The sequence below is a fragment of the Perissodus microlepis genome, chromosome 8, assembly GCF_051167445.1.
Source record: "Perissodus microlepis isolate ML-2025 ecotype Zambia chromosome 8, ASM5116744v1, whole genome shotgun sequence".
NCBI classification, from domain to species: Eukaryota; Metazoa; Chordata; class Actinopteri; order Cichliformes; family Cichlidae; genus Perissodus; species Perissodus microlepis.
In genome coordinates this window covers 1,338,393-1,351,942 of record NC_140468.1, presented here as the reverse complement: position 1 = coordinate 1,351,942, position 13,550 = coordinate 1,338,393, and the positions used below count along the sequence as shown (strand labels likewise).

At 43.7% G+C, this 13,550-nt stretch overlaps 1 protein-coding gene across 3 annotated transcripts in view; it reads right to left on the bottom strand.

Moving 5' to 3' along the window:
- Nucleotides 1–11,086, bottom strand: part of tcerg1l (transcription elongation regulator 1 like) — a 101,891-nt gene extending 90,805 nt beyond the window's left edge. For 2 of the 3 annotated variants that reach the window (XM_084936958.1, XM_084936959.1), the window contains exons 1-4: nt 10,434–11,086; nt 7,370–7,584; nt 5,210–5,302; nt 4,972–5,122 (exon numbers count right to left, since the gene is read on the bottom strand). In XM_084936958.1, coding sequence (XP_084793084.1) covers nt 4,972–5,122; nt 5,210–5,302; nt 7,370–7,570 — 445 coding nt within the window. In that variant the 5' untranslated portion in view covers nt 7,571–7,584; nt 10,434–11,086. The remainder of the gene's footprint in view (nt 1–4,971; nt 5,123–5,209; nt 5,303–7,369; nt 7,585–10,433) is intronic. The other variant, XM_084936957.1, reaches the window with a different exon arrangement.
- Between the last annotated feature and the right edge of the window lie 2,464 nt (nt 11,087–13,550).

Below are 13,550 nucleotides of genomic sequence, written 5' to 3'. Positions count from 1 at the left end.
TTGGCAACTTTAATCATATCGACAGCACTCTGGGCCCCCTTTCCTCGTATTGTAAAACACATGTAAAAAACCTCGGTGTCTACATTGATGGTTCTTTTAAATTGAATAAGCAGGTGAGTGCAGTAGTTCAGTCCTGTTTTTTTCAGTTAAGACAGCTAGCCAAGGTAAAGCCATACCTTCCGGCTAATGTCTTTGAGCGTGTTATTCACCTTTTTCTTACTTGCAGATTGGACTACTGCAATTCATTGTATTATGGTCTAGATCAGGCCACCATCCATCGTCTTCAGATGGTTCAAAATGCTGCTGCTCGCCTGCTAACTGGTACCAAACGGAGAGAGCATATAACCCCAGTTTTAGCTTCTTTACACTGGCTTCCTGTCTCCTACAGGATCCAATTTAAACTTCTACTTTTTGTTTTTAAGTCACTTAATGCCCGAGCCCCTCCTTACCTGTCTGAGCTCCTCTCTGCCTATGCTCCAGGAAAAACCACGAGGTCTAGCTCAAAACTAATGTTGTCCATCCCACGGACTAACCTCAAATCCCGTGGTGATAGATCCTTCTCTGTGGCAGGTCCCAGACTTTGGAATAGTCTCCCCTTAAATATTAGATCTGCACAAACACTTGAGCAATTTAAATCTTTACTAAAGACACATTTCTATGCCCTGGCTTTTAACACACTATGACCCAAGCATTTTGGTCTTATTTGAATTAGTTTAGTTATTGTTTTAATTCTTTTACTGTCCTTTTATTGTTTTTTATTGTTATTATTGTATTACATTGTTGCTTTTTAATACCATTTTTATATTGTTAAGCACTTTGTGCAGCATCGGCTGTTTGAAATGTGCTATATAAATAAATTTGACCTTGACCTTGACCTTGACCTAGAGTCAAAACCCCTCTCGCTTGGGAGTTAAATGGTGCTGAAAATACCTCTCCCTGCCATCTCCGCTTAATCTTTAAGTCCTCTTTTCCAGTAAGATGAGTCTCTTGGAGAAAAATTATTTTGGAATGCATATCTTTTAACCTTCTCATCACTTGTTTAACTTTTTTAAGTTTTTGCAGCCCTCTACAGTTCCACGATGTCATCTTAATTTCTAAAACATTGGACATAGCTGCAATTTTCAGATGATCTCCTCATGCTAGTATATAGAAGTGTACCTTTAAACAACCAAAACAATGCAGACAACACAGATGCTTCTAACTGCATCAACCATTGAACAAAACCCCTCTGACCTAAGGGCCAGTTTCCCCTTCTCCTTACTACACACTCCGGTAATGCTAATGACCAGTCCACAGTTATTGAGGAATGATCCACCATTATTGATATTGACTTATCCTAAACTTAAACACTCCCTCCATTGTTAGCTTTTACATACAAATAATAATTGCTTTGCCAGGAATTTATTGCTATCCCAAATATACTCATGTAAATAAATTAAATGTTAGGGGTCTACTGTGCTTTAACTCTATTTAAATGTAACTATAACTCAGAGAGTCCTCCTGGAAAACAAAAAGTAATCGATCCCCCCCCCAAAAAAAAAAGGGGGGGGGGGGGGGTATACTCACAAAGCAGGTAATCACCAGCGTCTTTAACCCCCGTACAGATATAACGGAGGCATGTACAGATGTTCAGTGTGAATATATTTCAATGATCAGTTCACAGTAGCCCCAGGAATTAGCTGCCAAGCAAAACGTTCAATTATTTTACCAACTCTATCCGTATCGCTATTCATCCCGCTCTGCTTGGATCCGCGTAACGAAAGTCTCTGCGTCCTCCGGTTTGCCAAAAGTCAGTGTTTTATCCTTGTAGGTCACCAGGAGCCTGGCGGGGAGAAGCATCCCGTGTCTTATCCCCATGCTGCGGAGCTGTCGTCTCACGGAGTCGAACTCTTTCTGCATCTTATGTATGCCGGCTGCCATGTCCGGGTAGAAACGCACCGGTTTGTCCTCGTAGAGTATTTGCTTTTTGATTTTGGTCGCTTTCAGCACCATTGCCTTATCCCTATCGCTCAGGAATTTCATGATCAGTGTTCTTGGGGGGGCGTTTGGGTCGTTTCTCGGGCCGATTCGATGCGCCCTTTCCAGGAATGGCTTTGATTTCAGCAGAGGGATGTCCAGCGTCTCCGGGATCCAGGTTTCCAGAAATGCGCAAGCATCCATTCCCTCCACCTTCTCCGGTAAATTCACCAGTCTCAGGTTAGCCCTCCTGGCCCTTGTTTCCAAGTCCATTACTTTGTCCTCCATATCTCTGGTTTTCTTTTCGAGACTCTGGACTTTTCTCTGAAGGCTATCGACCGTGTCCTCAGTGTCGGAAATGCGTGTCTCGACATTTACAATACGCTCCTTGCACTCTCCGACCTCGTTTCTCACTCCCTCAATTGCAGCCATTATTCCGTCAAACCTGTTGGAGAAGTCGGTTTTCAAGTCTTTGATAGCTTCAAGAATCGGAGCGTGACTTGGTCCTTCCTCTTCAGCGCTAATTGACTCTTCCGACATGGTGCTAGCTTTAGCTTTTCCACTTTGTTTAGTTGGTCCGAAATCAATTTTAGGTTGTGAGGGTTTACCACGACCCCTGCCCGATTTACCTGGTGCAGACGACATAAAAGAGTCCTAAGCGCGGATACCGTAAGAGTTTAACTTCAAAAGTTGATATTACGTTAGGTGTCTTGGCAAAGATTCACGGAGGAGGGAAGTGTGCGTCTAGCTAACGCGCCGCCATTTTTTTCTCCACTACAGGCCTACTTAAATGCAAATAACATTAGTGACAAATTTCAGTCTGGTTTTAAACCTCACCACAGCACTGAAGTGGCACTGCTGAGGGTTTTCAATGATCTTCTTTTAATTACCGACTCAGGTTGCCCTGCCATTTAAATTTTATTGGATCTGTCCGCTGCTTTTGATATAGTAGACCATAAAATTATCTTAGAGAGACTGGAACATGTTATAGGCATCAAGGATTCTGCACTTTGGTTTAAATCCTACCTCTCGTGTAGGACTTTCTTTCATGATGGGTTGCTACTCATCCGCCGCTGCCCTGTTTGCCGTGGAGTACCACAGGGGTCTGTGCTGGGCCCTCCAGTGTTTGCCTTGTACATGCTACCCCTGGGTTCTATCTTTGACAAATATCAGATCTCCTACCACTGTTATACTGACGACATTCAAATCTATTTCCAGTTGTGTGATGACCTGCCAGCTTCATTGAATCGTTTGTCTGACTGCTTGAAAGATGTTACAGAGTGGCTGTCAGCCAATTCTCTCATTTTAAATGAGAAGAAAACTGAGATTATGGTGTAGGATAGTCACACTCCACGAGACCAGCTAGCTGCCCGATTTGCTCCCTTTGCTTGCTTTCTTACAGATACTGTAAGTAATCTAGGTGTTTGCCTGGATAGTTCATTTAAGCTGGATAAACAGGTTTCCTCTGTGGTTAAATCTGGCTTCTTCCAAATTTCCATGGTCAATCGTTTAATACCGTACAAAGATCTTGAAAAACTGGTACATGCCTTTGTGACCTCCAGATTAGATTATTGTAACTCGCTCTACTCTGGACTCCAACTCGCTCACCTCCAACGGTTACAGCTCATTCAGAAAGCTGCGGCTCGTCTCCTAACCGGAACTAGAAAGTTTGCCTGTATTACTCCAGTGCTCTCTGACTTACATTGGCTGCCTATTAAATTTCGTATTGATTTGCCTACTTTCAAATGCCTAAACAACCTTACCCCTGACTATCTCACCAACCTCCTCAGTCTCTATACTCCCAGCCGTTCTTTATGATCATCTGGTCAGTTACTTCTGGCCCAGCCCATGCTCATGTATTTGGGCAATGGACAGTAAATTTGTCAAATAGTGCAGTGGAGTGAAAAGTACAAGTAAAATAATATTTTTTCTTAACCTCCCACAATAGTATAGACAACTGAGGACATGAGGATTGAAGACCAACAAAATCAGGAACGTAGGAGGCAATTCAGGGGCAAACCTACTTGGGCGAGGCCATGCTGCCGGAGAAATTTAAGAGTGTATACACTCACTTTTGTCTCCTGAAGAGTTGATCCCACTTCAAGGGGCAATAACACTGTGAATATCAGTGTGAAGTTGATACGAGCTTCTGACCCTCCTTCATGTAAGGAGAAGATCAGCAGGCTGATGTTTAACCAACAATTAAACATTTCACTGTTTACAGCCACCCCACCCTGTGAGGCTGATTCCAAAGCGCAGACACCACCTGAGTCCAACCGATTCACATTCACATAGGCCTACCATCATTCACTCTATCTAATAACACCACCTTTAAATAAGACCGCCACCCCGTTCGTTCATATGTTAGTCACGGTTTTTCTGCTCATCAATACACATGCCTGCGGTCTCAGGGCTGAATAGCACACTTTTCCCATCATGCTTCATTGGGTGATTTCAAATGGACCAATCATCTTCCCATTACACTGACACCAGTACGTGTGTGTGTGTGTGTGAGAGAGAGAGAGTGAGTAAAAACACATTCACCTCGGAGCAGCGAGCTACAGCCACTCAGGTCTCAGAAATGAGCCGTGTTGTCATGGCAACATGGCAAATGAGAATCCAGCATCCCTGAAACACCTCCAGCCTCCAGTGGTTGTTGGTTCGATTCCAGATTAGCCAGGCCTTTACACAGAGCCTTTCAGATTAAATGCACAGGACCAGATGAGAAGCCCCGCCTCGACGTGAAGGTCCCTGATCTGACTGGATGAACTGCGTGTAATCTTAAACTCTCTGGGCTGGTTTAAACAAACAGATCAGAATAATCAGGTGGATTCATAAAGGAAACATACCTGACTCCAACTGTACTGATCGCAGGTAAAGAACTGAGAGGTCACATGACTCAGTGAACAGAAATGTCATATGACACCTGCTTTGTCACGTTTCTGCATCCTCACCAGATGAAACTGTAAAAGATGGCCAGCACGAACACAACACCTGCAGCAGGTGTTGTCTTACCTGATAGCTGAGGAGGGAACAACAGCAGGTTGGCCGCAGAGGTTTGTCTACGTGATCTCGGGATTATCCGATTGGTTAATAGGAGGCGCTTCTGTCTCCTTGGAAACACCCCCACTTCCTCTGGTGAGAACCAGGTATCAGTGATCTGCAACTACATTAGCAACATTAGCATTTGCAAGTGTGTGTGTGTGTGTGTGTGTGTGTGTGTGTGTGTGTGTGTGTGTGTGTGTGTGTGTACCTTTGGGAAACGATGATGACAATGATGGTGAAGAGGTGAAGACTGATAAAACGGCTGGACGAGAGGAACGACTTCAACTGCTGGACGTTCCCACTGAAACCACAAAAAATTAGGATGAACTTCCTGTTCCACCAACACAGACAGACACAAAGACAGGTAGACAGGTGCTGGTGCAGCCTTCTGTCGGAGAATTTGTCCAATTAGAGTCCTCCTGGCCCTGCCTGACCTTTGTGATGTGTGCAGAAATAAGTGAAGGACTTTCAGATGAAGCTGCTGACAGAATAAAATGAGGACCTGAACTCATCATCCTCTTATTGAAAAAAGGATTTTTCATCAAGGTGAAGGAGCTCTCAGAGATCCATTATCACTATAAAAACTAAAACTCCTTCATCCATCGTCCACGTGTGAAAAGAGGCCAGTCAGAGCACAGAGGTCCAGATCTGTCAGCGGGCTTTCAGTCCAGCCACAGAACCTCAGAACTCTCTGCAGCTCCTTCCTTTCTTGCCACCATTTAATGTCACTGTGCAGAATTTCAGACAGTTTTCTTTGTTCGACACAAACATGCTTTGAAAAGAAAAATTACTTCAGAAGGTCTGCTGATAAGATGTTAAATTCTGTCACTGGAGTTTATGCAGAAAGAATTAAAGAAGAGCAGCACGAGATAATTAACACGACACCGATAATTAACAGACAATTATTCACTTTGCCCTCAGGGATCATTAAAGTTTCATCTTATCTCCAGACTGCAGAGGAGGCCGAACTCACTTAAAGACACTTTAGATCAAACTGAAGTGATGTGAGGAAATAATGTCCTTAACCCTTTCGCTTCACATATAAATCAATCACTTTCAGGGACAAGATGAAACACGAGACATTAAAATAAACGAAGGCCTTGTAATCAGTCAGCGCTGCTCATGATTCGGCTCATTCACTGTTGTAATGTAATTACATGTAATCACTTTGAGCTAATTAAATTCCATCCAAATGCTGATGTGAGAGGGGATCCGTTCGGACATATTTGCATCACTAAAATAGTGTATGCTGAATATATAGCAGTCAACATATAAGAAAAACTGTTGGACTGATTTGCATGTAACACAATGAAGCTGTCCCTACGTCTGGACACGCCTCGTTCATTCAGCAACCTAAATTCCAGACAATGTTTTTGATTGTTTCCTTGTTTTAAGCCAGTCAAATCCTTCTGCATTGCTCCGTGTGACCTGACTCTTCTACAGCAGGGCAGGGGGCCTTCAGCGCTGTTAATTCATCAATAATGTTGTTAATTCAGAGGAGACTCCAGCGTGACTGCAGAGTAAAACGTTTCCAGCTGTGAAAAGCTTTCTGTCACTTCCTGCTGAGGCTTTCTGCGGTCTGCACTTCTGCTGTATGAGGACGTGCGGGACTACCTGAGAATTCTGGGAAGTTCTCACTTTTCTTTTCTTTGATAATTATTATTATTTGATTATGACGATCTCCCATAAACAAGAGAAGAAACTGTCAGGTTTTTTTATTCGATTATTTTCTAGTGATCTTTGAGCACATCAGCACCAATCACCCAGACTACCAAGAACAGTGCCAGATATGAGTGAACAGGCAACACGAACAATGATTATACAGAACAGGTTCAAACAGAGGAGAGGGAAAGGCAGCCATTGTTTGATATTAAAAGAAAATCTTCCACCAGACCACGATGAGGATGGTGTAGGGCGGGGGTGTCCAATTCCAGGCCTCGAGGGCCAGCGTCCTGCCAGTGTCACGGTTTAGATCTCACCCTGGGTCAACACACCTGAATCACATGATTAGTTCATTACCAGGCCTCTGTTGAGGAGGTCATTTAGCCATTTAAATCAGCTGTGTTGGATCAAGGACACATCTAAAACCTGCAGGACACCGGCCCTCGAGGCCTGGAGTTCGGCACCTGTGGTGCAGAGTCTTGGGACAGCTCTGGAGGATTCGTTCAACAAAGAGCTACTCTATTAGCAGCCTGTGGTAGGAAACTGAAACGTGTGTAACAGCAGGATGTGCAGACAGACACAAAACAACATTTACAGACAGATCCTCCGCACGTTAGCAGAATGCAAATAAATCCCGCCTACACACAATGAATCAGCTGACAAAGGTCTGACAGCACCGGTGATCAGTTCAGGTGTGTCACGTTACCTGCATCAGTTGTGCGTGCTCAGGTATCCACACAGCTGGGGGGTAGAACACCAAAGGAGGCATGGCCTGGTATGTTGCAGCTGACCAGCTGGCCAACCACAGCCACTGGGGGGAGGGGTCAGTGCTTACAGACAGCCAGGGTGTGGTGGTGGTTACCATGCCAGCTGGCTGACCTTTAAACCGGGTGACTGGCAGCATCATGATGACATCACCATCTGAGTGGCAAACGGGCGAATTAGGGCTGAGCAGTATGATCACATGGGTCAAACTGTATGCTAAAACAAAAGTTAATGCTGAGGTTAGCAATCTGCAAATAAAAAATACACAAAAAGAAAACATAAACGAGTCAAACCCGAGTTGAGCACATGCCGTAACTCATCAATACGTGACATCAGCTTCATCAGTGCAAAGTGACACTTCCACAGAAACACTGCATCTTCATCCAAAATCAGTCCAGACAGATCACGGATCGCTGCCAACACCTCCGAATCCAGACCAATAAATATTTAAAAGTTATTAAAGAACTAAATGTTAAACTGAAGTCTCAAACTGGTGTTTGAATTCCACTTTAACAATAGAATATAATTCTACTGTTTCTACTGTTGCATTTAGTATACTCTCTTCATGGAAACCATTACTGATCCAACTGATTATCAATCCGATCATACTGATCACCTCAAAATCATCATCACATCTGTCAGAGTTGTGAGTGTAATTTCATTTTGATGGAAAGAGAACCACGAGCATTTCCTGTTCTTTGAAACACTGATAAACCTTTAGCCATTTATTGATCGGAGCAGGAGCCATTTTTATGGGTTGTTACCTTTTGTGTTTTACCATATGGTGTGTCTATTAGGGCTGCCACAAACGATTATTTTGATAGTCGACTAGTCACCGATTATTTTTGCGATTAGTCGACTAATCAGATCATCATCCATTGGACGTAAAACGTACAGCTTATTGCACCAGCAGCATCTGCTCTTATATAACTATCATTAGCTTACAGCTTTAAGTGTTTCAGGTCTGTGCTAACTAAAAATAAAGACAAGATGATAGTTTATTAAATTTTAATGAAATTTGCAGATTGTTTCGGTGAAGTTTAATAAACTCCTTGCTATCTAAAATATAACAGGACACCGGAGTATATTCTCCAGCATCTCACACTTCTGAGCTGTGTAAAAACTATAACTTTAATCTCAGCCAAACCGATTTACTCAGGAACAAATAAAATATTAAAAAAGCCAAACAATAACATTTTTAAGTTATCTAAAGGACTTATATATCATGTTTAACCTGAGTAGTGAAAGACGGCGGTGGGTTTGAAAACGATTTGCCGGGAGTCCGGTGTTCTCACGGCTCTAGTGAGCCTTGCCCCCGGCTAGCTATCGAGCTAGTGGGTAACAGACGTCTCCGAAAACGTCGGAGCGCTTTTGAAAATATGTGGTGTCTTGATAAACTGAGCAGATATTTGAGGTTTACACAGCTACATTCTCGCCTGAAAATATGTTAAACGTTTATTTTGTGACCCAGAAAGAATAATAAGAGTAATATTAAAACTAACTAGATGCCGCCGTTGTTGGAAACTGAGCTGGGCTGCGCTATGAATTCTGGGACAGAGCTACTTCTTCTTCAGGGTTTAACGGCAGCTGGCATCCTTGTACATGCAGTGCTGCCATCTTCTGTTTCAGTCCGTTATTACACTCTTAAATCCTGCTACTTATTCCTGCGTCTTTCAGGATCTTACAAAGCTTCAAACGACGCGTCGACTATTAAATCAGTCGTCGACGATTTTGATAGTCGACGTAATCGTGACTAGTCGACTACTCGTGGCAGCCCTAGTGTCTATGTGAACGTATTTAAGGTAGCGCATGTAATTAACGGCAGGTGTGTTGTTGTTGGGAAGGAGCAAACAGTTTGTGACCACTGTGCTGTTCTCATGAATGGTGTTGGATGAAGAGAACTGTTAACAACAAATGCAACCGATGGAAGTGGAATAAAGATGTTAAATGGAGATGATAAGTACGGCTGGAGTTGCTGGACTGTAACAGGTTTCATTCATAACAGTGGCAACGCGTCACCCCCGCCAACGAACACCTCAGAGACTTCAAGTGTAGGCTTAGCCTCTACAGTCAGGATCAGCTGAAGCTTCTTTCTACTGAAACCGTCCAACCACAAACAGTCACAACGTGTTTCCGACTGATGTTCCTCACAGGTTCCTCTCTGTCCTCCTACATCTTCTTCACCACGGACACTGTCGGCAGCAGCAGTTTAGGTCACACGATCAACTACAGATTCAAACATTTTCCTTCACTGATCAGTTATAAAAACTATAATTTTTATTATAATTTTAATCGATCATCAGTCACATTTTATGATTGTAAATCAATACATGATTTTTGTTCTTAACAAATGAATTTTATTATAAAAAGAAAATGAGATTTTGTGTAGCAGCAAAGACTCACACTGAGCTCCAAGCCGTCATATTGGATTAAATAAATTTTTATTTTTATTTCACTCATCTCTGTTCTGTTATCATTTATTATTTCACTAATGATTTTTACTCTTTTTTCACATTGTATATTGTAAAGTTCTTAAAGTAAGCCTGAGGTTTCTCACACTTGGATTACAGATTATTGTTTGGCCTCAGGTATTGATCAGTAATCACTATAAATATCATATTAGAATTAGGAACCGTGAAGTTGGTGCTGTCAGGCCGACACACAGGCATGAATGTGGCTGTTGAATCTTTTCTGAATAGTAACATTCAACTGAAAAATAATCACTTAATATTATTTTATATTTAACATGACGGTGAACATGGTGTCCTCACACACACACACACACACACACACACATTAATGACAGAGTTTGTATGTGTCTGTTTATTAAAGTCAGACTTAAATAAAAACAAACGTGATGAAAAATATCTGAAGTCAAAGTCTTTCAACAGAGTCCAGCTGTGAACAGCTGCTGCTGAAGATGACGATGATGAAGAGGAGGATGATGATAATGCAGACCTGCAGCTGACCGGAACATCACGGTAAATCCGGTAAGAGTCACCTACCGACCCGCGGAGCTCCTCCGGCGTCTATCCGGTAAACTGCTCCTCGCACCGGCGGGACCGAGCCTCTGCTCTCCGGTCACGTTCTTCGGGCTGCAGCTCGCGGAGGTCCTCGCGGGGTCCTCGCGGAGGTCCGCAGATCAGCCTCCAATACGGTAAAGGTGAAAGCACGCGCGCGGCATGACGTGAAATACCGACAGACAGACGCAGACAGACCCGACGGACACACCGCGCGTGTCACTGCGATGCCTGATGGTTGAAAAACACCGGAGCCCGCGTGCAGCTCCGCGTCGTCACCGAGTCTCCCCCCTCCCCCCTCTGTCCGGTACAAACGGATTTGAGCTGAGCTTCTCTCAGATCAAAGAGCCGCTCCCCTTCGCGCGTGTGCGTGTAATAATCAATGATCCGTAAAAATCAGGAGCTTTGAGTTATTCGGGGTTATCGTGTTTGTGGTTCCCCTTGTCCTCCTCATCAGTTTTACTCGCATCTTTTCTTGAGTCTCGTTTCTGTGCTCGTGTCTTCGGTCTCCTCCCACCTGTTTGTTTTGCTCACCTTGTTTCCGCTTCCATTGTCTGTTTGTCGTTAGTGTTTCGTTCTCTTGTGCTGTTTTACTTTGAAAGACTGTTTAAGTTTTGCTTCCTGCCTCCCCCCTCCGTACTGATCGCCTTTCACCTGTGGCTCCTTCCCAGCACTTCCTAAGTTGGCCAACAGTTTAACCTGCATGTTCACTGAAATGGGCGGGGCTAGAAGCAGGGTCAGGATCTCCTGCCAGTGGTTATCTAAAACTGTGATTGGTCGGAGGCTGCCAGACTTGCCCCTTTGATTCTGATTTCTGATGTTGGTGTTAGTCAGGGGTGGGGGAACTCAGGCCTCATGGGCCCCCTGATCCAACACAGCTGCTTCAAATGTCTAAATGACCTCCTCAACATGTCCTGACGTTCTCCAGAGGCCTGGTAAGGAACTAATCATGTGATTCAGGTGTGCTGACCCAGGGTAAAACCACCCCTGGTGTAAGTGAATTCAGAGAGCGGCGCTGTGCCCTGGGTATGCTGACCTCGCCTCATAGCTCAGATTGGGTGTAGCTCAGCTGGTAGAGCAGGTCTTCCACCAACTGGAAGGTTGGTGGTTTGATCCTTGTGTGCTCCAGTCTGCATGCCAAATATCCCCGGGCAAGATGCTAACCCCACGTTGTTCTCGGTGCACCCAAGAGCCACTACGACTGACCTTTTAAAAGAAAAGGAAAAACTCTCCACATGTGATATTTTTTCAGGTATCTGTGAATGTTTACATCTTCCACTCATTCATTGTTGTTTTTCATGTATAAAGATAATAAAAAAAAGTGACCCAATCAATGAAGCTTTAAGACAGAAAACAGAATCTAACCCAGGGCTGGCCAACTCCAGGCCTCGAGGGCTGGCCAACTCCAGGCCTCGAGGGCTGGCCAACTCCAGGCCTCGAGGGCCACCGTCCTGCAGGTTTTAAATTTGACCCTGTGTAAGCACACCTGAATCACATGATTAGGTCACTACCAGGCTTCTGGAGAACTTCGAGAGATGTTGAGGAGGTCATTTAACCATTTAAATCAGCTGTGTTGGATCAAGGACACGTCTAAACCCTGCAGGACACCGGCCCTCGAGGTCTGGAGTTGGAGACCCCCGATCTAACCCAAACTTTTTGGTTTCTTTAAAATAATCTGCCAACATTCACAGATTCTTGGTTCAGTGTGCGTCTTTTTTCCATGTGTTAGTCATCAAAAAAAACGTCGTATGATGAGGTAGATCATAGCGGCGAGCATCTCCTCTGAAAGGGCGACAGTTAATCCGTCTGTCAATATCAGTGTGTGTTTGCAGAGATTACAGCAGAGCCGCTCGAGTCAGAAACAATTACTGATATCAGGTAAAATAAACACACTCGTCACCAGAATATGTCGGATTAAATTGTGCGTGTGCTCAGAAAAAACTCACACGTACAGAATAAACTGTCTTCATTATCGCACTAATGGGTGTTTGCTTGTGATCGACACACAGGTCTGATAAATCAGTACGGCAGTATTTTATAGTAATGTCACAGATTAAATCTCACACGGAGTATGACTGAGGACATAAAACTTAAGGGATCAGGTGCTAAATTGTGTCTATTTTGTTCCCGTTTTCTGTGATAGAAACTGAAATCTGAGCTCATCACTATTTTAAAGGACAAACTGATCTCTGTGGATAAAATGAGGAAGTTTACAGAAACCTGTTTTCGGTACATGATCTGATTTTCTGAGACAAATCTGCACAAACTGAAATTCAGCCTGAAGCTTAATGACTGGCAGACTTCAGAAATGAATAAATGATTTTCCCTGGTTGGCAGCAGAGTGGAGCTTCACCACTGATTTAATTAATTCAAATTAGCCGAGGATATCAGAGAACGTTTAACCCGTTTCATGTAAAACTGCTAATCCCTGGTGGAGGTGTAAATGAGACTGAGGCTTTGCATTCATAAAAAAACTCACTCCAGCTGAAGGCATGAGTATTAAAATAAACTTCACATGAGGCAGTGAAACAAAGTCACAGAACAAATATTTATAGGAACTAGGACAGATCGGTGCAGAAGAGGATAAATAAAAATCATGTCCTGGGAAATGCAGAGAAGTCCTCCGTACTAACACTTCATGTGTTTATTGATCACTTGGAGTAGCGTCTTTTAATCAGGTGAAAAAACAATCAAGCAGCTCCTCGAGCAGCAGCAAACTTCGTTCTACATTTCCTGCTGATGAACGTCAGTGAAGAGACATTTTGGGCCCTCCACCTCATCGGTATTTCTGGATTATTGTCTTGATCAGCTCTGTGGGGTTGATGTCAGGAGCGCAGACAGACCCCTGTTCTCATATTGTTGCCCTGTTGCTGCGATGGTAAATGCCAAACAGTTGATTCTGTTCGTCTGGATGTTTTCAGTGGGAGAAACGTTTCGTCACATTCTTCGGTCTCAGCTGACTGCAGGTTTCCGACCTTATAAACAGCACCTTTACACAGTGACTGACACCAGCCCACTGAATGAACAATGGGCTGGGAGGTCAGGTCCTCGATCATTAAATATGCAAATTCTCATGGGCATTGATCAACGACCGCGGTTCTG